The sequence below is a fragment of the Polyodon spathula genome, unplaced genomic scaffold, assembly GCF_017654505.1.
Source record: "Polyodon spathula isolate WHYD16114869_AA unplaced genomic scaffold, ASM1765450v1 scaffolds_769, whole genome shotgun sequence".
NCBI classification, from domain to species: domain Eukaryota; kingdom Metazoa; phylum Chordata; class Actinopteri; order Acipenseriformes; family Polyodontidae; genus Polyodon; species Polyodon spathula.
This window is the reverse complement of record NW_024472257.1, coordinates 120,001-147,170: the sequence shown is the minus strand read 5'-3', so window position 1 is coordinate 147,170 and position 27,170 is coordinate 120,001. Positions and strand designations below refer to the sequence as shown.

At 45.6% G+C, this 27,170-nt stretch overlaps 1 protein-coding gene across 17 annotated transcripts in view; it reads right to left on the bottom strand.

Annotated features, from left to right (window-relative positions):
* Nucleotides 1–27,170, bottom strand: part of LOC121308788 (unconventional myosin-XVIIIa-like) — a 55,012-nt gene that overhangs the window by 26,707 nt on the left and 1,135 nt on the right. For 12 of the 17 annotated variants that reach the window (XM_041241411.1, XM_041241412.1, XM_041241413.1 and 9 more), the window contains exons 1-2: nt 2,748–2,899; nt 1,299–1,340 (exon numbers count right to left, since the gene is read on the bottom strand). In XM_041241411.1, coding sequence (XP_041097345.1) covers nt 1,299–1,340; nt 2,748–2,786 — 81 coding nt within the window. In that variant the 5' untranslated portion in view covers nt 2,787–2,899. Of the gene's footprint in view, nt 1–1,298; nt 1,341–2,747; nt 2,900–23,471; nt 24,637–27,170 lie in introns of those variants that run through there. The other 5 variants (XM_041241416.1, XM_041241422.1, XM_041241419.1 and 2 more) reach the window with 1 other exon arrangement.

The following is a 27,170-nucleotide window of genomic DNA, read 5'->3' as shown; positions in this document are numbered from 1 at the left end:
ATTTTTGATACCAACAGGCATCAAAAAATAAATAAAACAAATCTCTGGCACTGACCGCTAGAAGAAAATGTTGGATTTTAACAGCAGTTTCTGGCAACTCACCCATCGGCTACTGTCTATGTATTTAAAAAAAAAAGGTGCAGTTCAGGCTTTCCAAAGTGCGTGCTGCCCAGAATAACTCTGCCAGTGCACAGGGAACTGAAAGAAAACGAATGCTCTGCAGCCTGGCAAGGCCCACACACTGCAGTGCAGTGCCGTTCTTCTTTCTCCTGGAGTGATGTAGCTGACAAGGCTGCACATTACAGTTAATGTCCCACAGAAACGCTCACCCTTTGAAAAAGGAAACATGCAGAACTCTTCTTACTGGTGCCCTGCTCCCTGTCCCTTCTGCTGAAATGAGTTCAGCTCTTATAAAAAGGCTCCGGTGCATCCGAGCACACAGAGAACGATCTGCACAGCAGTACTGTAGCGCGGCGATCACAGCGTTATCTATTACTGTACAAATAAAGGCATGCTTCTGAGATTAGCTCCACTACACACGTGCTTCAGTATTATGGCAGCTATAGTCCTAGCAGTACATTAGCCATCAGGTTTAATTTGATTATTTCCCGCCCCCCCCCCCCAATAATAAATGAAATATACAGTACTTTTATTTAATTTCGACACACCTTCATCGTTTCTCATGGATACAGGTGCAGGAATCTCTCTATAAGCTAGCGCTTCCTCACCAGCACATCGAGGGCTGCTGCTGAGAACTGCAAGGGCTATGCTTAAAGACTCTGTCGTAGCGTACTGTGCTGTAAAATTAAAGACGTACCGCCCCCTTTTCTTTTGCTGTATCAGTTAAAATGGACATCCTTTTCCAAAGATCTTTCCAGCCAATCTCTTCCAGTGATAAAGGAAAGCAGGCAGGCAGGCAGGGGCTCTGTGAAGTTAACAGTACCACAGGAACCCCCCAACTTCTTATCCAAAGGAGTGACTCTAGTCCAGGTTTTCGTTCCAGTCAGGCCTTTCTGTGTCAGCTAAATATAGTTTGCGCTTGAAATCGTTACTGCTTTCCAGCACCCACACTGCCACTCGACTGTGCTCGACAGACAGACTCTGTAATGCTGGAATTCCGTGCACAAACTGCTTTTATTTCATTTTTTTTCTATTAGTCTGGACTGCAGTAAAAACCCGGTATACTCCGCTGGCAATTACAAGGTAACACTTCAAATCTGTGATCTTGATGCTCAACCCTGCCTTGGCTGTCAGCAGAGCGCTTGTTAGTATCTCTCGAGCGATCGCACTTCACTTACACCCTCCTGGTCTTTCTTATCCGGCTTGTCCTCTTCTTTAACCTAATGGGTCAAAGTGACGCAAAAGAAAAATCAAAGCCAGCAGGACAGTCTGAATGCTGTAACCGCACAGCAGGAGGCCGGTGTGTCTCAAACACACACAGGGCCACACACAGATACTAATGAAATCTGAGACACTTGTGTACCATTGCTGTTTCACAACTGAATTTGCCTTTAATTATTGAATGCCCCACTTACCCACCAAACCAGTTTATGACTTGCACTAATTCACACAATATCCAGATACACTAAGAGCCAGGCACTGTAGACAGATAAATGTCCTGGATTATAAGAGAACATATTGTTTCACATTATATATATATAAAATCACAAATGTCCCTTCCAACATGAAAACCATTGCCCACTGTTTTAATGAGTCTTTCTTTTCGTTCCAGCAGATGCGCGCACACACACACGCACACACTTACAGAAGTGCAGCAAGACAGACTAAGGAAGGGGAAGATCACCTCAGAAGCTATTCAAGGCGGACGATCGCTGTATAAACCTGCAGAAGAGTTTCACTTTGACTCCTGACTCGCTTTGCTATGACACAAACAGTCGTATTTTTTCAGTGTGCAAAGTGCAGCCCGGTGTCATCTTGAGAAGGTATTAACACTGTATTCAAGTAAACGCAAGGGCGTTCCTACGACATTCTTTCCTGTTGTCTTAAAATACAGAACCACAATGCATGTTTTTTTACATACAGTACCATTTGACACGCTGGCTATTACAAGGTACAAGAATTGCACATGGTGTGTGTTCAGTCCATACAACTACACCTTCAGCGGCTGGTTTGGAAAAGTGGTGTTACATTCCAACGCAGGAAAGGCAAATAACCCAAATCTTTACCAAACCAACAGGAGTGACGATGAAAATAAAACGGACCGGGACAGAATACAGAAGCACAATCCATGTACCTTGTTCAGCTGTTTCTGCTGAAATGGACGGATCTGTTTGCAGAACGTCCCGTGTAAGAATCGAAAACTTTAAAATGCTGCTCCCACTGTTTAAAAATAAACTTTACACTGAGACTGCCTTGATATTCCTGGCAGGGATTTTCATGGACGAGTATATATAGAAGATGATGAGGAGAATATTCCAGCGATCAAAACAGACACCACAGCCCAGCCAAATGGTTTGCCTAAAGCTGAGGGAACACGAAGCCACTCTGCAGCTTGGAACTTGGTTTCAGGAGACAGCAAAGCTGCCTCAAACTAGGTGCCCAGGTGCTCTCCTGGAAGCACGTTTCAGCCACTGTTCCTGAAAAAGTCTCATACCTCACTGACACTCATAACCAGCGACAGTCAAATTCATTACTTCCACAATCTGGGCTTTGTTCCTCCAGATCTTAAAATCAGCAAAACAATGGAAAAAATATAAGCATTAAAAATAATATTAAACAAGACTTCCCTTTTTCTCCCAGAATGCAAAGCGTGATGAGAATGCCATGGTGCTGATTCTGTGCTCGTGGGCCGGTTGGTTATGAGAGGAGGAGGAGGAGAGAATGGAAAGAGGAGATTTCTATTTACAGCTGTTCGGTCACTGTGGGGGGTGGTGATCTTCACTCTAGTGACTGATACAGGCTGGGCTCGTATGACTGGCCCAGGCTAGGACCACGCAGCGTGGGGTGGACCGGACACACGACGGACAGCTCTACAGCACACAGAGAAAAGTGGAAAGCATAAGGTCACAGGGTTAGCTTAGGTTCTAATGCGAAGGAAACCAAAATAATGAGAATAAATAACGGGTCGAGCATTAAACTAACAAAAAAATAAAAGAACAGTGTTTATCAGCCTCAAGTTTAAAGAAAGTATGTAACAAGAAAAAAAAAGTACAAAGAAATAGCCAAAGAGAAGCAACTTTATATTTATAAAACAACATCACATTCTGCCCTTAAGGTATTTTTCCCCCTTCATTTCCCCCTCAGCTATAGTCCAAGTGCCAATGAAGGCTTTTCTATAACTGCTTCCAGTAAAACACATACTGTCTGCAAACCAAGCTGCAGGGAAGTGCCTGTGTGATCTGGTTTGTAAGCAGGGTCACTGTGAATCTGTAGGTCAGGTGTGACAATAAGCCTCCTTGTTCAAAAAAAGCCTTTTGTTGCTTTCCATTTTGCCCACACAACAGCAGAGGACTACATAATACATTAATTTATTGTTATTTTTAAAGCCTTTCTTTACAGATAATTAACATTTTTTGTCGTCTTTTTAGGAAAATAAAAAGGGGTGCATACAGTACTTTGCACCCGAGCGAAAGCTCAGTGAATCCAGCACACATTGCACTGTACACTCAATTCCACACAGACAGCACAGCCGCGGCTCACAGTCATGTGATCACAAGAAGTGCTCCTGGGTTTGCAGATGAGCAGCATGACTAGACACTAGCAAAGGGGTGCCGAATCACCCTGCAGCTGGAGCACAGATTCTGCAAACTAATGTCCCAACTCTGATCCAGAGCGGCTTTGTGGACACCTTTTCATTTCTCAGGTTGACCATTTTTAGTTGCATCTCCATTCCAGCGGAGGTTTCTCTTCACCAGCTGCGTGATTCAATAACTTCTCCCTTTACTGCAATTCACTTTGCGCTCTGCTCACTTACTTACTTGTCTGTTTGTATTGTGTCCGATTCTTCTTTCTGTAGAGCCTGGCTGTACTGAGAGCTTCGCAAGAGCGGCACAGCTAGAAAAGCGAGGAACGGCTGTGAAACCAAGCCACAGGGCATCAGCACAGACACCGCTCTATCATTATCACTAACCTTCAGAAACACGTTAGCAGGCTGGTCAAGCACATCCCTATCAAGGCAAAGTGAGCTGATATATGACAGCTTGCACTGTGTGTTGCCTGAGTTGTCTACACTGTTACCAAGTCCGGGGCCCTCCCTGGCTGGGAAAGCCTGATTATAGTCCGGTTTGTGGTTTAACCCAGAGGATGTTGCTAAACTGTGCGAGGACTGCTTTAAACTGGACAAACCAGGACACAAAGACACCCTGTCACTCGAGGGGCTGATTCAATCATTCGTTTAACTGACGGGACACAGCGAGTTCACACAGCGACAAAGATAAGGAGAGAGCTTTATAAAAATTAGGATCCATGGTGCACACGCTTTACAAGAGCTAGGCAGCCGTTTACTAGAAAGCCCTGAACACGGCAACAACTATTCACTCATGAATAATCTTGCATTAACAGATTCATATTTTCAGAACAAATCCAAGCAACTAACTGGACCCCTATCAGTACATCGTGATTCCAGTTATTCTAGGACGCGTAGGACCGAGTGACGAAGAGGTTCTCCGGGCCAAAAATAATTCTCATTTCTGCGCTCCAGGCTGCCATGTATTAAAGTCCCCGCTACGTAAAGATTTTAAAATGCGCCCTGTATTAAACCTGTTAGTGCGATTCTAACCTAGTCTCTTTAATAAAGATATTATCAACGACTACAGACAAGAAAAAGACTTTCTTTAACAATCAGAAACTTTACCGTAACTTACACACAAAGTTTAAAACTTTGTGTTTCAGCCAAGAAAAATATAGCCTACTAATTCAACATTAAACAAACTGCCAATTCCACAATTAGCCTAAGTATTTGAAACTTATTTTACTGTAATTACACTCCAAGTCAAAAGATCTTCTCTCCTTAAACAAACGGGTGTCTGCTGTGTGCTTTCATTTGTTTAAATTAGCAAACTTAATTATAACTCAGCCAACAAATACAAAAATACCATAGCGCTCCATTGACCATCTCTCCTTATGTTTTTACAGTAAACACATATACATACATACATAGATTAGAGAAACCTTTAATTCAACACAGTTTTCAATGTAACAAACCCCTGCATTGGGCAAAATGGCTTGTCGCTCGTATCAGCACAGCTTGCAACATGTTCCCTCAGCAGCAGCAGCACTAAAAATAGAGACAGCGGCAACAGCTACAGTATTGCCTAATGGAGGCAGCACACTTAACCTACAGATTTCAAAAACTAGACCACCTACTGCATTGAAATCCCCACATGCACTTCCCATAAAACCCATGAAAAAAACACTTAGAAAAAGAAAAAAAAACTTAAAATCAATACCTGTTGCTGGTAACTTTCCCCCCTTACCACAGTGATACAAAGCCTATGAATGTAGAACCACAAAAGAGTCCCGAAAACAAAGCGATAAAGTGACAACTGTGACGCAGGAGCCGAACCCCAGCCACTGGTGCAGGTTTGCGTCAGACTGTGAAACACAGTAATCTGACAGGCCAGCCAAGTGCTGTTACTCCTGACACTGCACTCAGAGACTGCAGGGGTGGGGTGAGGGGCATCTGCTTAAATACAGGCTATAAATAAACCCCAAGAATTTAGTGAGGGCAGCCCCAAACCTCCATAGATCCTGCAGTTGCTGTATCCCTTCAACGCCGTTTTATTGTGTTTCTCCTCCACTCACCCGACACTGGCCGTCTGCGGCAACAAGAAATAAAAACAGCAGAGACAGAGACAAAGACGCAGAGCTGGAGGGAGCAGCGTGAGGAAATGACGCCGGGGCTTGGCTCTTCTGAACTCACTTCACACTTTAGCAGACTTTTCCCCTTTCTGAAGGAAATCCGTTGCACCCTCCAGCGCTGGTGGTGGTGAGTGATTGAGCCTTCTCTTCCTTTCTCCGATTCCTCTGTTCCCACTGTGTGCCTGTTACAAAGCCACCCAGAGCCTTGCATGTTTCCATCCTGTGTGAAGGGATTTCTGTGTGACTGGTCTTCAATACAGCACTGCACTGCACATCAGTATGCGAGGTGTAGTTTATGAATGGCATTTTATTTGAGAAGAGCATAAACCGCATCACAGTGCAGTCAACTAACACAACAGCTCACACAGGTATATGCAGCTCTTCAGCAAACTTTACCACTCATTCCAGCAAAATGAAATAATACTAGAGAACAATATTCAATGCTGTCTCTCTAGTGCTCATTTATAAATAGGGGCGGGATGCTTTTCAACGATGCACACTGTAACTATTGTTATAACAACAGTCAAGACAATAGCGATCTTCAGGAAAATATACTGAACGCAGTTACTACTGTACCCAAATGCATGTACCCGAAAACAAAACGCACTGTACTGCATACAAAAACAAAAGTTTCAGTTTACTGCAAAAACTGGGCCGTATATTTTTGTTAGTGTCCCCAAATGAGAGAGTATATTTAAAAAGTCAAGTACACTTGAAGTAAGAATACAAGAGCTGCAGGCCAAGGCAGGCAGAGGCAGGGCTGTTACGATCGCAGCTGGACAGATAAACACGGCAGTCCTGTGCGATGTGGTTTCCCATGGTGCAGTGTGTCTGTGTACACTCATTCCAAACGGACAACTGCGGCCCTGTCTGACTCTGACAGAGACGAGGCAGCTGGCATGGAGTGCAAGAGAGGGAAAAAATACCTCCAAATACTATATGTGAACAAACTACTCAAACCAGCGCTGCTGGAAACGGACAGGGAAACCTTCACTGTTACAGTGTCTTAAAACCGTAAAGACAAACAACCGTCTCTCCAGCACGCACCGTGGAGCAGCCTCAAGTTTGAACTGATAATACAGGCCACTGCTATAATGGTTTTCGGGCTTCATTACACTATTAGTAAGGCTGTTTGAGGGAGCGAGTTTAGAAACAAAAGGATTTGTGGTGTGAATTGACAAGGAGCTGATTTGTCAGTCCGTAGTGGAAACGTGCTAAAAACAGCAGGTACCGATGGGTTTGGTGATATTCTGTTAGTGTAGGGGAGCTGTTCTGCTGTCCCCCGAGTCATTAAAATGAAGATCCAGTGACTCTAGGGGCCTGGCTAAACCCTAACCACTCTCTCTGTGCTGTGAATAGGGATCTGATACACCTATTTAAACATGACGCTACCTCTCCGTGGAAATACCCAGCATTCACAACCAACACCTCAGGCTGCAATATCACACGAGGCCACTAGAGGGAAAGTACTGCTGCATTTCAGATGGGCATTCCCTCCAAGAACTACTTCTAGTGCAGTAACCCAAATGCACCACTAAAGGATGCCATTGCTCTAAAAATCATTTTAAACAATTAAAAAAAATAAAAAAATAACAATAACCCTTAATTAATCTGTAGTTCACAGCTGGCAAATGCATGGATATTGCAAGCATCCATATATATATATGAAGTCCTACACTTGGCACACCCCCTACAGGAGCTGATAGACCTGACGGCCTGGCTTTGTACACAAGCCAGTGATGCAGACATTGCCACTCCCAGGTGACTGATTGGCTTCACCCTCCCAGTTTAACATGAACACCCTGCACAGTACAGGGCAGGTCGGTCCTCAGGAGTGCTGACCTAACAAGCCCTCATGCAGGACCCACACCCGTTCAGAGTCTGGATGAGATCAGCCTTTTCAAACTGCACTGACCGCAGCACTGGAGGGCAAACGCGGAGACAAGTACAGAACAGACCGGTCTTGCACGTGAAACTATTAAAGCTATTCGCCGTTTCCTGGAGCCAACAGGCCGCTGGGACAGCAAGGGCCCGATGGGCTCCACCTCTCTTCTATCTGACAGACATTCTTGCGCTCTTACATTCACCCATATTAATAAGCTCCACACCCCCAGAGCTTGTTTGCACCGGTGTTGCTGGAATTAAAACAGACGACTAATTCGCAGAGGCTTGCAGTTTTTATCAGGAAGTATTTCGGAGTTCAATACTGTGGCTGTGTTTGTTAAGTAACAGAACGCTGTGAATGGATGCATGAAGAGTCCTCTGGTGTGGCTGAGCTCCAGAGCAGGTTTCTGCTGGATTCAGTCTCCCGAGGCCAGCTAGACAGACCCGCCTTCCACACTGCACACAGGAAGTGAATCATGCATGCGACCACCAAGAAGGCTTTGCACGGTACAGGTTTAAAAAGCAGAAAAAATAACATTGAGTTGAATCAGATATTACCCAGTTTGTTGTGTAACTGGGTGTAACTGGGTGTAACCAGGCACAGTACTGTGCTTTAAGTAAATAGCTGTTTAGTAGATTTTATGCATTCATTCATACCTGCGTGCAGTTGCATATACAGATTACAGATGTTTTAAAAACAAACAGTAAACTTATAGTAACAGTTTGATAAGCTGAAAAATGAATACAGCATGTAAAAGAGCCCCTAGCATGGAAACCTTGAGCTGTGTCTGCTAACACAGGAAACTGCATATTCCACCTAAACCCCAGAGTGCAGAGCACAGGTCAGGAGAGAGCAACGCCCCCTAGAATCCAGCCTGGACCGTGTCTGCATTTCTCAGCCCTGCCTCTTTCTCACTCGCACACACTTCATTCTGTTCAATCCCCCAATCTATTCTTTATTAGAGGAGACCTCAGTGAGCAGAGCACCGTGCATCTCAACCCTTCTGAAAACGAGTTCCACAAGCTTGGCCTCAGCGTGACGCCTTCAACACATTCATCTACAGAACCAAGCCCTGTCTTCAATCTGCAGAGCCCCGGGGACCTCTATCTGCAGCACAGAGCGCGCATGAGCTCCAGCGTGAAGATCTGCAAACAGGCAGCTTCTCACTCGCCCGGACAGGACACTCCCTGAGGGCAAGGGGTCATTCACAGCTGTGACCTATCTGGGACTTATCAACAAGAACTCTTCAGGAGGAATAAATGCCAATTAAGTTCACCTCTAAAATTGCTCTGTACTGTCCTGTATAAAAATGACAGCCTGAAACTAATGGTATCAACATGTCACCAGGACCGACTTGCACGGACAAGTACAGCTCTGTGTGATCACTGCCATGAACTCACCGCAGGAGTCATTTCACTGCTATTGTGGGTTTGTCAGAATGAAATGTGGTAGAGTCAGCTTTTAAAACAGATAAGTCCTAATATCAATCTGATCACTGCGACAGAGCAGAGTCCACAGTCAACAGTCACACACCCAATTCCTCAAAGTGTGTCAGAAAGAGAGAGAGAGAGCGAGAGAGAGAGAGAGAGAGAGCGAGAGAGAGAGAGAGAGACTGGTCCTTGAATGTGAGGGATACGTAAGAAAGGGAACAGTGTCAATGCAATATTAAACGTTTATTGTTTTTTGTGCACGAGATAATATTTACGGCAACAACCAAAAAAAAGTTGCACTGCAATGTTTGCGTAACACTTAAACCTGCTTTATACTGATTTACAAACCACTGACTGTTTAATAAATAAATACAAATAAAGAGCCAACAAATGAAACAAAGCGAGAGAGTTTTACATGAAAAGCAAACAATGTGTAACAGGATCCCGATGTCACAAGACATTCACCCTGGGCACCCAACCTCTCAGGAGCTGTGCTTGATCATTCACCCTGGACACCCAACCTCTCAGGAGCTGCGCTTGATCATTCACCCTGGACACCCAACCTCTCAGGAGCTGCGCTTGATCATTCACCCTGGACACCCAACCTCTCAGGAGCTGCGCTTGATCATTCACCCTGGACACCCAACCTCTCAGGAGCTGCGCTTGATCATTCACCCTGGACACCCAACCTCTCAGGAGCTGCGCTTGATCATTCACCCTGGACACCCAACCTCTCAGGAGCTGCGCTTGATCATTCACCCTGGACACCCAACCTCTCAGGAGCTGCGCTTGATCATTCACCCTGGACACCCAACCTCTCAGGAGCTGCGCTTGATCATTCACCCTGGACACCCAACCTCTCAGGAGCTGCGCTTGATCATTCACCCTGGACACCCAACCTCTCAGGAGCTGCGCTTGATCATTCACCCTGGACACCCAACCTCTCAGGAGCTGCGCTTGATCATTCACCCTGGACACCCAACCTCTCAGGAGCTGCGCTTGATCATTCACCCTGGACACCCAACCTCTCAGGAGCTGCGCTTGATCATTCACCCTGGACACCCAACCTCTCAGGAGCTGCGCTTGATCATTCACCCTGGACACCCAACCTCTCAGGAGCTGCGCTTGATCATTCACCCTGGACACCCAACCTCTCAGGAGCTGCGCTTGATCATTCACCCTGGACACCCAACCTCTCAGGAGCTGCGCTTGATCATTCACCCTGGACACCCAACCTCTCAGGAGCTGTGCTTGATCATTCACCCTGGACACCCAACCTCTCAGGAGCTGTGCTTGATGCTATGCAGTACCCTGAACTACACTGGCGTTCTCTTTCGCCCCGTTAGGATGCACAAAATGTGACTGACACCTTTAGTACTGGAAATATACTCAGTGCAAGTTAGTGAGCATAACCCCTAGGCTGTATGTGTGTATATAACAAACTGTTACTGTTCAGCTACACAGCCATCACTGCACTCAGGTACTGTGGAGTTTGCCACTGTAACCTTACAGCACAGTAGTGGAGCCCGAAGTGTTGAAACGAGCAGGTCATACTTACACTGTACACCTGCTACACTGACCTGTGAAAAAAACTATTAAACACGACCCAGTTTCACAGCCTAGAAAAAGAGAATACTGTACAAAGCAACGCGCTACAAACACGATGCAGGCTGCGCTGATCACCAGGAAACAAGCAAGCCAGCGAGGCAGCCTCACATTCACAGTGATAAATATTACCACGTCTCCAGTATAATGACAGGTCTGCGTGCCAAACACGAAGATTGCTGTTTTCCGTGCCCTGATTGACTAATTGCGCAAGCTTGTTATAAAAGGCTGTGAGACAGCAGCATCGCCCAGGTTGCACATTCAGTGTTGGGTATTAACAATCTGCTCATTCCAAACACATTTTTGCATGCCTGGTTAAGGCCAGGAATAACATGCATTAGGATTTCCAAAGCTCAATTATTGCAGTAAAGTACAGTGCAGTTTGTCATCAATGCTGTAACTACTGTATGTGTGCGTTACAGCTGAGCTGCTGTTTACTATACATAATAACATTAAAAGGCCAGTTATTCCAGGCTTTCAGACGATCTGCACTCGTCAGTGCTAATGTGAGTCTTTAGCTTCCCCCCTGATCATTGCTCAGACTGACTGACCCCCTACTGCTCACTCCTCTATATAGAGGCCTGTCGGCCTTAACCCTTTACGCTCCGAGGTTTTACCTGGCCTGTCAGTAGCACATCAGCAGAGAAGCATTTCCTCTTGACAGGCTGCTTCTGAAATGCATGGAATGGAATGTTATCTGATTTGCAGAACTCTCTGATGTCATGTGATTTTTGCTCATTCTAACCCGCCCTCTGTATACAGGATACAGCGTCTTCAGATTGCATCCTCCAGTCACGTCAACATGCAACTGTTTTGGGTTTGTTTTTTGTTTTTTTTTCAGTGGATGATGAAAGATAAAAACATCAGCATTATTTTGGCACGCAATCCTATGCTAGGTTATCCTGGGGCTAACCTAACACACTAAACTGAAAATACAGAATGTACCGGCATGACTCACATCCATGCAAGAATCCAGTGCAGCGCCCTCTCACTCCGTGTGATAACACTGTTCTGCTGTGACAGGAAATGCGGTCATTGAAATAACTCTAACCTGGTCATTTCAACCATTTACTACTGTAGTACTGAAACACGCACTTCGCTCCAGTCCTGAAAATCTGACGGTTTGAGAGACAAAAAAAAAGGACTACTGTACTGTACTTGTAACAATTGCCTTTTGTGTAGAAAAAAAACAAGACAAAATCTCGTCTTTCAGAGTCACACACAAGTGGATTATAGTCAGTGTTGCTGAGAAGTACCGGAAACCTACAGGGCCACAAAACCCCTGAAAAGAAACAAAGTATTCTAGTAGTTTGCCTCCTGCGTCCCCCTACCTCTCCCTCTGCCTCACTCCAATCCTAACTAAAACCAGTTCCTTACCAGTGGCAATTGATTGCACATGGCCACGGATTTTAATGCTTACGCTTGCGTCTGCTTCATTTCCATTAGGGGGGACTCTACCTGCAACCCCAGCAAAACACACAAGCTGCAATCAGCGTTCAGTGAAGTGAAAATCATTGAAGGGACAGATTTCATTAATTCAATTAACAATAACAAAATATATGAACACAGCTTCAGCCCACTGCTGATTACACTCTGCTATTACAGTTGCACAGCCTTTTTTGTACGTGCCCTTAATAATGGCGCTAGTGTAGGTTAATGCAGCACGAATCCATTATTCAATTACTGGGATCTGAGACTGCTCTTCAACTATCAGGCTAAACACTCCTTTGACTGCAGCTCTAATATAAAAACCTAGTCCCTATAGCTTTGTGTGATCTCTGTCTTCCAGAAGTGTGAAAATCTGCTCCTTACATTCCAACATTCCAGCAAAAAAGAATCTTCCAACATTCCAAGCTATTTTTTTTTTTTTTTTTTTTTGGTGTAACCTCAGAGCGACACTGTTGGTAAAGCAAATTCTTTCCTCCTCCCTTACGTCCTTCCCCGCACGTCAAGTAAACAGTTTCCAGTTCATTAGCAAATCCACGCACTTCTACTCGTTCCTTCTCCCTTTCGCAGAGGCAAAAACACATATAGCCAAGGCTGAAAGGATATACAAGATGTACAGAACGGATTGTCTGTTGCCTGGCTGTGGACTGCCTGGTTGTTGAGGGGTTAATGCAGAAGCAGTTCTGCACAAGCCAGGGCTCTCATATTACACAGCTGTATACAACATTCTGTTTAGTGCTTCGCTGGGCATTTTTCAACAGGTCAGCTCTTTCCAGCAGTTTCAACAGAGAGAGAAGAGATCTGCACAGCACAATCGTCTGTGTATTGCTCACATGTTACTCAAAGTCCACTGAGTAAAACTAGCAAGACTCACATTGCACTGCAGCTTGAGCCACTCCAGGTTTTACTAGGAGCTGAAAGGGAGAAGAGACTTGAGCTTAAACCAAGGCTTATATCTCAGAGAGGCTAATTATGAATATGAAACAGGAGTGAAAACCTCTTTAATAAAACAGCAGACAGACCTCCACTGTGATGCTGTTAACGAGCCGCAGCGTGTGGTGCAAGACGTACATTTTAAATGACTGATAAAGACGCCCGAAGCGAAGCCTCGGGGCAGGCTAAAGAAAACGAACAGCCAGGGTGCAAAGTTAATGGCTTCTGCAGCAAGGCTTGGAGAGGTACTGGGGGGGGGGAGTGCATTCCCTGCTGTTTAAACACTAGGCTTCATTTCCTGTTTTTAATATTAGGCTCACAGCCAAGGCACATCTATAAAAAGAAACAAAAACACGCCTCTGAAGCAAAGAGGCCAACCATCTCCCTACAGATCTGCATCATCATCGCGTACAGACACTGCCCACGAGAAACCTACTGGGGAGGCTTCAGCTGAATTCCATTATGATATCAAACGGGGGTCTATTTTAATTAGCCAAAAGGTGTCCGACATAAACACTGTGGAAGCTTATCATTAAAATAGCAGCCTGCGTACTTTCACTGCACGCCCGGTTCGAGGTGTTGGCTTTGATAAACGGGTCCTTTATTCATTACTGTTGCAATGGTATCCTGCATTGCATTTCCAGTTTCAAAAGTTCATCAGTACAGATGATAACTCGCCAGCTCATAGACTTGCTCTCTGCTTAACCACAGCGGTTTGTCTTGAGAGCGCTCTTGTTATGCCATTGCGAGGAGAGGATAGGAACCTCTTTAGAAGAGTCCCACACGAAGCTACAGTCCATGGTTTTAATATTTGCTATGCATGTTGAGTACATTTGTTAAACACATACCTATGCTTGCACACACAGGCAGGACACTGGCCACAGCACTGTGCAGAGGCTTTAGGGCCACCACGGCACTGATTGAATATGGTAGCTAGTAGTGGCAGCGCTGTCTCCATTGCCAGCGAGTGGATAACTATCACACGTCTGACGAAACACAACAGAATTTCATCAGGGTTTGTCTAGGAGGTGCTGTGTGGGTGGGGTGGGGAGTTTAAATGGATGTGGGCTGCCAGCCTCCATTCAAGAAAGAATGAATTTCCCTCTGTCAAATTACACAGCACTTCCTCGGAAAAAAACAACGCAAGCAAAATAATGCAAACCACCTGTATGTGCGGAGCGCGGCCGGCCCCTTTGAATCAGAGGAATTTAAAGAATCCCGGGAAAAAACGGCTGAAGAACTCCGTCCACATCCTTCGTGTTCATCTCAGCAAGCAAACTTTTTTTTTTTGTTGTTTTTTTTAACTCCCTTTTTCTCCATCACAAATTGATGCATAACGCAGTTTAGTGGAATGCTCCAGATTAAAAACAGTGCCTCCCCCGTGACACAGTGTGATGATCTCGTCTCACGTGAGCTGGGGATACCTAATTAACAACAGAGACAAGCTCCTCAAAGACTAGAGACACCTCTTACTGTCTGGAGTTACTACTACTAGAAATAAAGATTAAACTCAAACCTCAAATGCCTCACCCCTTTAACATTGCAACAATCAAAATCAAGCTTTAAAACACCCATGAATTGCTTGCCTTGAAGTCTCTACAAAGCAGATTGCCATGACAGATTGATAGCTTTTACAGTTAAGCAACAAGAAAGAAAAAAAAACAACGTAGAGATAAGACAGCAGTTGTGTGGGGGTTTTGTGACGTGCTGCTGAAACACAATTACAGGGCTAGCTTGCTTGTGCAACCAAGTCTCGTCATTGTGCGTGTCAGGCTTCGCAACTGCGGTGTACTAATGCTAAGGCAAGAATGCTCTCAGCACGTCGGATTGAGAGGACGTGCTACGAGATCCTGATTTAACTCATGCTCCACTTGATATGTGAAACGCAGGAGGAGCTGCTCTGATTCACACAGAGGACAGAGACAATTTACACATCCAAGAGAATTTACAATGAGAAAAGTGAAAAAGGTGAGCCGGACTGTAAGAGACTGTAATGCTGAGGAAACCTTGTACTTAATTGACCCAGATTTCATTTGAAAAAACTGAATCATTTTTTTTTTTTTACAATATTGGGCTCAAAATGGGCTGCTGGGCTCAGGTTTCTTCCAGGGAAAAGGGCAAGAAAAGAACATTGAAGGCAAAGTTAAAAAGATTCATTATTTCTGAAGTGTGTTTCCATAACGAGGCATGGCTTCCATCAGACATCGTGCTGGATTTCATTCAGAGGCGATGCTCATCATATCACTTAGCTGGAGGTCTCAGAAAATCAGCCTCAGTTACGCTCCCTTCACAGGTTTTTTGCCATCCAGCGCTAGCTGGCATCATCCGGGATGCCCGCACAGCCAACTGGACCCCCTCCAAGATGGCAGGAAGTCTATTTGCTGGCAGCTGCTTCACCGCACTCCATTTCAAAACACAAACTTGAAAGGAGTCAAACATTTCTTGACAGATTTATTGTTTATGGAGGCAAAAGCCATAATCTAGAGAGAGGTCTTAAAAGTTTCCATCCAAACCCGCAGCACTATGTTCTTGTTTTATTGAAAAGCAGCTGCTGGGTTCTCCGTGCCAGCCTCCCAGCTAGCAGCTGCGGGTCATCAAACCCGCTTTGTAGCGTCTGATGCGATCATGTGCAACAGTACTGGACAGACCAATGTGGCTGGATCTACTTTCAAAAGTTGTTTTTTTTGGTCAAAACGACTCCATTTGCAAACATATTTTATTGGGCTATTAATGGTCATGTTTATTTCGGCCTGTGTACTGATTTTATATAAGAGTACGCAACAGAAGACTCATGGTATTAACCAGCTTATTCACTAAGAGCTCTGTGTTTCCACACTAGTGAAATTCAAGTGAATTGGAAGGAATGGGATGAACCACAGTGTCTACAGGATGCGTGCACAGTAACTATAGAGGTCAGGGGAGGTGAGGTGAGAGGAGTCAAGTGGGTTGGTATACTGGCTAATCAATGGGGTTGGTATTGCGGGTAATCAATGGGTTGGTATAGTGGGTAATCAATAGGGTTGGTATAGTGGGTAATCAATGGGGTTAGTATTGTGGGTAATCAATGGGTTGGTATAGTGGTTAATCAATGGGGTTGGTATAGTGGGTAATCAAGGGGATCTGGCATTTTCCCACGACACGGTCTTGCAGCGCTGTTCCTCTACAGGAAGCATGTCCGTTTCCTTATCAACAGAAAGTCACTCAGGTCTGATCTTTCTCTTCTAGGTTGTTAACCCCCCCTTCCCTTTCTCCCCAAACAGCTATTTCTGTCTTTCTTACACTGGCTTTCACTTGAAAGAAGTCTGTAGACATATCAAAGCTGTGATCTGCTGCTGGCCTCCGAGCTGAGGAGACCACGCCAGCTGCACATCCACATCGATGTGTTTAACTAACAGGATGCTTGTAAAACAATACAGCTTCACTCAAGGGTCATTCCTACTGAAGCAGCGCAAACTCTGGGAAGCGTTTCCTGATGATGATGATGCACATGCCACATGTGATAGAGAGGAAGGGTCCAGGGCAGGAGGTGTGTGACTGCAAAAGAAGAGCTTTGCAGCTTGTACCCTGCTCCCCAAACGGGCATCATGTCTAAAGGGAGCAATAAATAAAAATAAGGCCATTTTAAAGAATGAATCAAGGGCTTCCTACCAAAAATGTTTAATTGATTTGAACAAAAAAAAAAAAAAAAAAACACTTACAAGAAAGAAAGAAAGAAAGAAAAAAGAAAGAAAGAATAGATTGTCAGGCTCGTCATGTTAGTGATGAAGGAATGTTTACAGAAGGAAAGTTTCTCACAGTTTAAACCCGAAGCCAGGCGAGACGAGCTGCATGGATAAGGCATTGTGATTACGCACCTTCGCATGTGTGAATAAAGACTCGACCTCTGAATGTCTCTCACATGGATAAGGCATTGTGATTACGCACCTTCGCATGTGTGAATAAAGACTCGACCTCCGAATGTCTCTCACATGGATAAGGCATTGTGATTACGCACCTTCGCATGTGTGAACGACCTCTGAATGTCTCTCACATGGATAAGGCATTGTGATTACGCACCTTCGCATGTGTGAATAAAGACTCGACCTCCGAATGTCTCTCACATGGATAAGGCATTGTGATTACGCACCTTCGCATGTGTGAATAAAGACTCGACCTCCGAATGTCTCTCACATGGATAAGGCATTGTGATTACGCACCTTCGCATGTGTGAATAAAGACTCGACCTCTGAATGTCTCTCACATGGATAAGGCATTGTGATTACGCACCTTCGCATGTGTGAATAAAGACTCGACCTCTGAATGTCTCTCACATGGATAAGGCATTGTGATTACGCACCTTCGCATGTGTGAATAAAGACTCGACCTCTGAATGTCTCTCACATGGATAAGGCATTGTGATTACGCACCTTCGCATGTGTGAATAAAGACTCGACCTCTGAATGTTCTCACATGGATAAGGCATTGTGATTACGCACCTTCGCATGTGTGAATAAAGACTCGACCTCTGAATGTCTCTCACATGGATAAGGCATTGTGATTACGCACCTTCGCATGTGTGAATAAAGACTCGACCTCTGAATGTCTCTCACATGGATAAGGCATTGTGATTACGCACCTTCGCATGTGTGAATAAAGACTCGACCTCTGAATGTCTCTCACATGGATAAGGCATTGTGATTACGCACCTTCGCATGTGTGAATAAAGACTCGACCTCTGAATGTCTCTCACATGGATAAGGCATTGTTTGCAGAGATACATTTACTCAGCTGCTCAATGATAGCACAACAGATGCAGTCAGCTTTACCAGCTGCAGCTATCTCAACCGATACAATCGCTCTTACGATCGGAGTGGAAAACAGAAGAGGCCCATCAATGAGCTTTTATACCAGCGCTGAATTACCTCACAAGCAAGCAAATGACTGAGAGAATATGGCAAAAACCAAAAATACACTGAAGCAGAATATTTATTTTTAGGGACCCTGGGGTACCTGTAACGCTTCTGCTTGCATTCACAATCGCACAGTGCCGTACAGACCATAAAAAAACTCATATCTGAGTCCAAACCAGACTGGCATGCAAATACAATGCAGCCAAAGCACACAGCCTGCAGAGAAATACAGTGTGCTACACATGCAAATTCAAATCAAACCTTCCTTTCACGCACACAAAGGCAAAAGTGAAAATACTTTTTGCATGATTGTAATCTCAGAAAAACCTTGCTTACACCTGTTACATGACAGGCTAACTGCCCAAGACCTTATATATAAACAGTCAATCACATGCCACTGCAGTTCCCCTTTGCAATCCACTCTGCTCAGTCCCTGTTTTTGCAGATTCTGTATCTGCAGACTCTTCCACACACACACACACTGCTCTTTGAGAACAGACTTGCTGTTTAAAATGAACGGATTGCTCAGATAGCACTCATTTTAGCCCTAGGAAGTAAATCTCTTTTAAAAGATGTTTGGCCAATGCAGCAGCAGGGTCACGACCCCTGCCCTCCTTCCTGGGGAAAGAAACGGAATTCATTTTTTGGCATCTCATCAGCTGGACGTCACCCCTCCTGCCACACAGGGGCGCTGCCACTACGAGCATGGGGGTGCACAGGAGGAGCACTCACCAATGCCAGGCAGAACCTCACGCTGTGTGAAGCAAAAAGAGAGTCATGGGGCACCCAGCCCAGGTGGGTTCAATACAAACAGAGCAGCCAGGAGCTGTATTGTGGTCTGCTGTCTCAGGATTCTGCTACTGTTAACTCAACAGAATAATTACAGTACTGCAGAATTGCAGCATCTGTAAAGGAATCTATGGTAATGGCCTCTATGGACTGATCTGAAGGAGATCTACAGCACATGTTAAAAAGCAAGACCTACTGTACCTTGATCAGGTTCCGGGACATCATCACAGAATCCCTGTGGGCGTCTCACTCTGGTGCATAATAAATAGTTTGGTTTTTTTTGTTTTTTTTAAACTGACGAGGTTTCCTGATGAAACTTCGATTGCTTCCTGAGTGCAGCCGCCCGGTCGGTCTGCAGGTTCATGAAAGAGCCGGTTTAATCTCGGCCGCACACTTCCCAGAACAACGAGAAAAAAGGAAGTGATCTGTTTCAATTCGGGGAAGTTCCGGCAGGCTGCTGACACAATGCCATCTGGACAAGAGCAACACAGACAGAAAACCTGCACGGACCGTAACAAAAGAGAGTTTCAATTAAAACGAGAGGAAGAACGAAACGTGGGGTGAATTACAATGGAAGTGTGCAATTCAGAATTCATTGCAATACAGTGTAATTGCAGCTGAACCCGGGCCCACCTGTGTAAATGGAATCGTATCAAATCATTCATCGCTTGCAGTTCAGTTCCGCATTTATTTGTCATTCGATCGTTATTCTCGTATTTTCAATGGTGACCCCATTTGTTTGAAAAAAAATAAAAGTTCTATACTGTGGCTTGTTTGTGTATTTGTGATTATTTCTGCTTATTTAGAATAAACAGAGCAAGCATGTTCATATGTGGAGTCGTTTCTATTACTTCAGTGTAATTATAATTACTGCAATGTGATTGTACCTCACAGACTGCACAAGAGCTTCTACTCACAGCTCTGTGAGACCTATGCCTGCCCCCAACCCTGCCCCCAGCACTGTCCCGAGCCCTGCCCCGAGCCTTGCCCAAAGTCCTGCCCCCAGCCCTGCCCCGAGCCCTGCCCCGAGCCCTGCCCCGAGCCCTGCCCCGAGCCCTGCCCCGAGCCCTGCCCCAAGCCCTGCCCAAAGTCCTGCCCCCAGCCCTGCTTCGAGCCCTACCCCTCATGCATTAAGACCACCAAAACCATTGAAGGGGTCTTCAAATCCATTTCATTGTTTGAACCCATAGATTTTCTGTGGACTGAAAAATAGCGAAGCTAAGCCAAGGTTAATGCTTCGGTTCCCAATCAGCCATATCCCTGCCTACTCTGCTTTCAATCAGCCTGATTCAGGGAGTTTCAAGCAAGTGGAAATTTCTCCTTGGTCTCACACAGTAAACAATTTAATAGCTGCTTGCTAAAATAAAATAGCATGACAAAGAACACTGGTCTGTTTGAAAACGCTGTCACTGCAGCATCCATGACACACGCATTCACAAACATCTCTCAGAAATCTCAGAAATATAACAGCGATGTCATTCGGATTGAAATTCCCACTTCTAAGAATGAAAGAAGATTAAGAATCCATATGTTTTATATCTGTTTAAAAAAAAAAAAGTTTGAGTACCAAGTTCAGGGATCAGAAATGTTGAGAACATTTCAATAAAACACAAGCCAAACCAAATCAGAAACTATTTCCCGAACAGCTCCCATGCACTTTGAGAATGAAATAATAACAGTTCAGCCAAATGCAACAAAAATAAACCAGATCTGCTGTGGGGGGGGACTTTAACCCCTTCTGTGTAGCCCCCTGGCAATGGATCGTTTCTGTATCGCAGATATACAGCAAACATCCCTTCACAGCACACGTGAACGTCCGTTTCAGTGATTTCATTTCAAATGAGCCACATAAAAACAAGACCTGGCGGTAAAACTAAGAAGTGAAACTCTGTCAAGAAACTTCACAGAGTCACCTGCATCCCACACATGGAACACAGCCTGGGAAACGAGCTTGACGTTTTCAGACCACATGTAGACTTCAACAGTGCAGGACAATCAAGCCAAAAATAGTAGTAATAAGTCATAATAATAATAATAATAATAATAATAATAGGAGGTTAACCACAGTTGTGCAATATTAGGAATGCCAGGATTTTCTGTCGGTGGTAATTTAGTAAGATTTCATAGCTTTTAAAAGCGTTCGTGTTTTTGCGGTCGGATCATGATGCGTGCAGCGCATGCTCTCGTGCTGCTATGGTGTGTAAACAAAGCAGAGAGGCCGGCGCGCGTGCCGCTGATTGGACCCTGTATTGTTTTCCACATGGCAGTCCGTGTTTATTAAACATGCACAAGGTTGCCGTGTGTCTGTACCAGTTATATGACAGTAAATAGCAGCACGTCACTGAAACGGATCAGGGTGCTTTAATCCAGACCTGCGGCTGGGCAGCAGGACAGAAGTATGAGCACAGCCTAACTACTGTACCACCAGATAGATGTCCTGCAACATTGCAAACTGCTGTCACTACCTTTTACTAGCTCAACTAAACACACCACCGAGAAGTAAAGCCTTCCTGTTCTGCAACAAGTGCCGCATTTCTACCTCCAGGACTACTGTAAATAAAACCAATCCCCACAGCCGCCTGGGTCTAATACAAATTCTGAAACTGCCAGGGGAAGAGACCGAACCAAACAAAGAGAACAGAAACACACACTGCAATACCAGCAACAGCCTCCGACAGAGAGACCGGCTTATCAAGCAAGTTGCAAGAGTTTGAGCAAGCAAAGCAAATGCGCCCCTGCTTCAGTACAGACCAGCCAGTCCTTAAATTAACATTTTAATGGAGAGCATTGTAACACACCAACAGATTCATTTCACCACAGAATTGGGAGTCACATTCGTGAACGTGGTGCTGTTCGTGTAAATATGCACTGCAGCTCCCAGCTTGTAATGATTTCTATGAACACAATGCAGTACAGAACAGTGATGCTGAAGGCAATGCAACTCTTTACTGGGTAAATCAATGGCAGCCTGAGGGGCGACAAGAAGCTGCTGAAAAGCCTGTTTCAGACGTCTCTTTCCACACCCACTGTCTCTTCAATTGACTTCAGCAGCCAAGTCAGTGTTGCTACACAGAATCAAATGAACCACATTCCTCCTAAAGGGTTGCAGGGGTAGAGTCAAAACATCCACGCCGCGATCATCTAGAAAGACGCGACGAGAAGAAAGCGCTTTCAAAACATCCACGCCGCGATCATCTAGAAAGACGCGACGAGAAGAAACCGCTTTCAAAACATCCACGCCGCGATCATCTAGAAAGACGCGACGAGAAGAAACCGATCATCAGATCATCATGACGTGTGGTGCAGATAGTCACTGGGGTGTGGCCGGCTGATTTAACAGGCAGGATACACGATATTGCCTTGAAGCCTGACTGTACATAATTAGGTCATACAGCTATAAGCAGACCTTGATTAATGAAGTCACCGGTATTATCAGCAGAACAGTGCAGATCCGGAACTTGATGTGATCTCAGTGCAGGCACACGGTCGTCAGCACGCTGCACACCACGTGGCTTGCTTCAAGAGCCGTGTTATTAGAACAATGCAGAACATGTGCCGATTTGGAGCAGTATTCACAGCACCCCATTAAAACGACTTGATTTACAGCTTTCAAAACGTCCAGCAAAAGCCAAGCAAACCACTTCAACTAACTTCCCGTGACGCTGCTCTGCAGGGACTGCAATTACATAGGGAGTCCAAAAAGGTTTTAAAACAGGATATGAAGCAAAAACTAAGTGCTGCAAAATGCACTCAAAATACTGGGAGAAAAAGAACCACAATCCCCTCTGCAGGAATCAGCCTGCATTCAGAAACAAAGCGCTCAGAAATTATATCACTCCGCATTTCTGCATCCAAAGGACAGCTTTCTATTTAAACACATGCTTCACTGCCAGCACGATGAAAGAGAGAAAAACATGAATCGATCATAAAAAAGAAATAAAAACAAGCATGACTGGATAAATGCATTTAATGAAAAAACTAAAACACACACACCAGGATGAAAGTAATATGATTCAGTGAGCACACCTCGCTAATTTAATACACATTTCAGTTCTTTCTGTGCCACACATGCATGTGTGCACGAGGACTCTGCAGAATGCCCGCTTCTAAAGCAGCTTCCAGCAGCCTTGCAGTTTTGCTTGGAAACACATAGATAGAGCACTAGAGCAGGGATCCCGGACTCCATCAGCATGTCTTGTGTGCGCTTGGTGTGTAGTACAGTAGCTATAGAACCAACTCAAGGCAGGCAAGACCATATCAGACACAGGAAAAGATGAGGCAAAGACACAGCAAACCAGGTGCAATACCTGTTCAAAATGCGCCACATCATGACTGGAACAATAAATAATACCCTGTTCAGTGCAGTCAGTCAACGCTGTCAGCATGCTATAGCAGCTCTACTCAAAGAGAGTGTGGAACCAGTAATACTCAGCCCAGTGAGAATATTCTCCAGGTGTGACTGTGTACAGTGTGTGCAGCTCCTCACCTTCTAATGAAGTCCTGTCCACTGAAAAGGGCTCGACAGAAGAGGAGACAGTCCCAGCTGTCCTTCAGATAGAGGCAAGATTCCTGTTTTTCTAATTAATTAGCTGACGATCCTATCAGTTTACAAGAACTACGTTTTTGTCAGTGTGTAAAAACAAAGCATTTCTCAGCTGGCAGGCAGGTACTTACGTCGAAAGCCTCTTTGCGGATTCCCTCTCTGATCCTCAGCCAGCAGCGACTCAGCTCACTCAGCTCCAGAATGGGCTGCACTTTCAGCCGCACTGTGTCTCCAGACTGCCGGATCATCTCCACGATCTCGTCCCGGCTCTTATTCTCCACGTTCTTGCCGTTAATCTCCACCAGCCGGTCCCCTGGCACCAGCCCCAGCGCCAAGTCTTTCGTGCCGGCTCCGGGCTCGGCGAAATGGACCACCCTGCGGTAAACATGCCCATCTGCCCCCCGGTCCAGCATCATCGTCCTGCGCAGGGAGAAGCCAAAGTCGCCCGTGTTCCTCCTCTGCAGCTCCAGCTCCCGCGGCTCAGGGGCCTGGGCTGGGACAACGGCGGGCAGCCTCAGGTCCGCAGGGAAGGTTTTATCCACCAGCTCCGGGATGCGCACCCCGCTGCCGGGCGCAGCCCTGTTGGGACGGGCAGGGGCTTGCATGAGCTGGAAACCCTGCTTCGCCTCCACCTGCGGGGACGGAGCGGCGGAGTTCTGCTCCGAGGGCGTGGAGGAGGTTTCCGACGGGCTCTCGTCCTTGCTCTTCTGGGAGAAGGAGAACCGCTTGATGATCTGGCCCACCTGGGAGTTCTGCTTGGCCAGCGAGCCGAACTTGGCAGCCCGCTGGAGCACGGAGCCCCCTCGGCCCCCTCCTCCTCCTCCTTCCTGGTCGGTTTTGAGGTCGTCGCTGGAGCTGGCCGTACTGAGCTGCCCTGAGTCCAGGACCAGACTGCTCCGGTGGCTCACGCTGTCCGAGTCGATGTCGGTGAGGCAGAGCTCCGTGCTGCTTGCCACCTTGATGGGGATGGGGTTGGAGATCTCCATCTTGCTCCGGGAGTCCCTCTTGGAGCCTCGGTTCAGGTTGAAGAAGCCCCTCCGCATGCTCATCTCGTCCAAGCTCTTCAGCTCCGCCGCCGACATCCTCTCCTTCTTGTCCTTCTTGTCTTTCTTATCCTTCCTCCCACCATCTTTCTCTTTGTCCTTTTTCATTAAGCTGAACATCTTGGAATGTAAGAAGTCTTGTTCCAAATTTTTTTTTTTTTTTACAGGATGAACAATTAATTCTTGAACTTTCCTCCAGTTAGATTTTGCTAGACCAGTTTTTTTTGTTTGTTTGTTTTTTTTTTTAAGTTTCCTGAAAAGCAAAAGTTCACAATATTAGAGTTTTCCAATTTACTATAAATCAGCAAAGCAGTCAAAAGCACAGCAAAATGCTATGAAGCTTTGTAAAAGAGTTTTTAAGCTGGAGACACAGTTACTGGCAGGAAATGCGTTTCAGTTTTAACATATCTGTTACTGACCCAGTACATTTTCCGTTATTTTTAATTGCCCCACAAAAAATCCAATTAACTTGAAATTCATCCCAGAGCATTAGGCAATCACAGTTCGCTGCAGCACTCCAGAATTCCAGGAATCGCCGGGCCAAACCAAAGACATGTAAAATATTCACAGCGCTTGAGCGGAGCACATGTGGTGCACAACAACGTTCCAAACTCGCACTGCATTTTCTATTTCTTGAAACTAGCTGACACGGCAGCTTATCAGAGTATTGACTTTTTATCACAAAGTGTAATAAACGATTGCTTCAAAGCTAAACGTCTTCTGTGTAAACGATTGCCTGCCGTATACATTTTCAATTAAAACATAGTAGGCCTATTCATATATTACCTTTTGAATGTATTAGAAAAGTTGCATGCAATCTCAAAGGCAGTATGAAGACACAGACAAGTACAACAGGCTGCTGCTGTAATCTGGATTAAGGCTCCACGCTGTTGCGGCTTTCCCTCTGTGTGCTGTGTCAATAACAGCTGGAGGTCAAGGAGTTCAAATTGTTTAAATGGCAGCTCAAGGTGAGGAGACCGACAGACAGACAGAACAGGCAGACCTTTCTTCAGGTCCCCTGGTTCTGGTTGTACAGTTCTGTTGCTCCCGTACATAGCCCCCAGCCAGCAGCAGGAGCCTACAGCAGCCAAACAAGCAGGGACTGCACTAAACCTCCTGCTCAGTCTCAGGTAATGATAGGATCCTATTCTTTCACTGATAACGTCTTCAAGTCATCATCTACTGTACTGCTGCAGACATGCCTCAGCATCTCCATCCTGTGCATTACGGTTTGCTCAGCCGCTACAAACAGTTGCAAAGCGTACAGGTATCAGGTGTCTGGAACAGAGCCCGGTCGGAATATTTTAGCATTGACCAGCAGCGACGCAGAAGTAGGAAACAATAGCATTCACAAACTGGTGCGACAGCGTGGGATGGGGAGTTGATTCTGTGGAGAGGGGGTCCCATTCTTGATGGACTGGCTCAAGTACCTAGAAGGAGGATCTGTGCTTATAGTTTCCAAATTCCACTACAGGTAACACCACAGTCTGAGCTAACCCCCAAAACATCTTGTCAAATGCACTAACTGCATTTAACACTACTTCTAACCTGTACTTATATTATTATTACTGTTAGTGTGTAGAGCCACTGACCATGCCCCTGTATCTGTTGAACTAGCATAGCATTTATCCCAGGGTCACGATCACCCCCCACAAACACCAATCACGTGCAAAACAGTCCCGCGGACTCAGTGAGGAGCTCCTGCGCAACGAGGACATTGTCAGACTGAGAAGCAGCAAGACAAACAGACAGGTGCCAGAGCTCCTTTTCTGGACTGAACGAAAACAAGGGTTCAAACAAGCAGTCGTCACAGAGTCCCAACACCGGCTTTACAGGCAAAGGCAGGACTGCATTACAGATTATACAATCAGTGAGCGAAGCAGGCTCCCCATGCAAACACGCTGCAGCCCACATGCCGTTCAGACCTAAAGCTCCTGTCCATAATTTATGAAAGGAAACATTTCTACAAGCAGCTCCGACTACCACAGCACATGGAGAGCACATTGCTAAGAGGCCATCGCTCAACACTGTGACAGGCTACATGCTGTACTGCACGCTAATTCAGTGTTCACGTGGACTGGGTTCCAAAGAAGCAAGGCACTGCTTAATGGAAAAGGTCCATCGCAGGCAGGCCTGTGCCGTGCATGGCTTCCAACATACGGCATAGCAAAGCACTTTCAGCGCTACAGCAAGAATGCAGGATAGAGCTTGTGGACTGGGGTACAGGTGCCGTGATCGCAGGATACTGCCTTATAGCTTGTACCATACTGGGCCACCTTATGAAGAGGCTGCAGGCAATATGTGAGAGGGAGTCTCTGTCTCTCTCCGTCTCTCTCTACAGGGTGCAAGGGTACCTATATACTCCATGTTCACCTGGACAGTTCCGTTTTTTTTCTCTCTCTTTTGGTACTTCTATTGCAGTAAACTCAGGTATCTTTTCCCTGTCTCTATTTAAAGAGAAGAAGGACTACACTGACCACGATGCATTGCGATGCGAGTTAAAAGGCTGTCCCGGTGATAAACAAAGGTGGTGCCCCTTCTGAGTCGTTGTGAAGAAAACGCATCGGTGCAGGTGTCCAGCGGTTTTGCACGCTCTTAAAAAAACGAATACTGTCTTACTGCTGCGGGGTGTATAGAGTTAACGACCTTTCACATTGGCTGTGTTCCCCGGTGGATAAAACCAAAGGGGGTGCCCCGTCTGAGTCTTTGTGCAAGAAAAAAAAAACACGCAATCGTGCAGGGCCAGCGGTTTTGCGGCGGGCACGCTCTTAAAAAAAACGAATAATA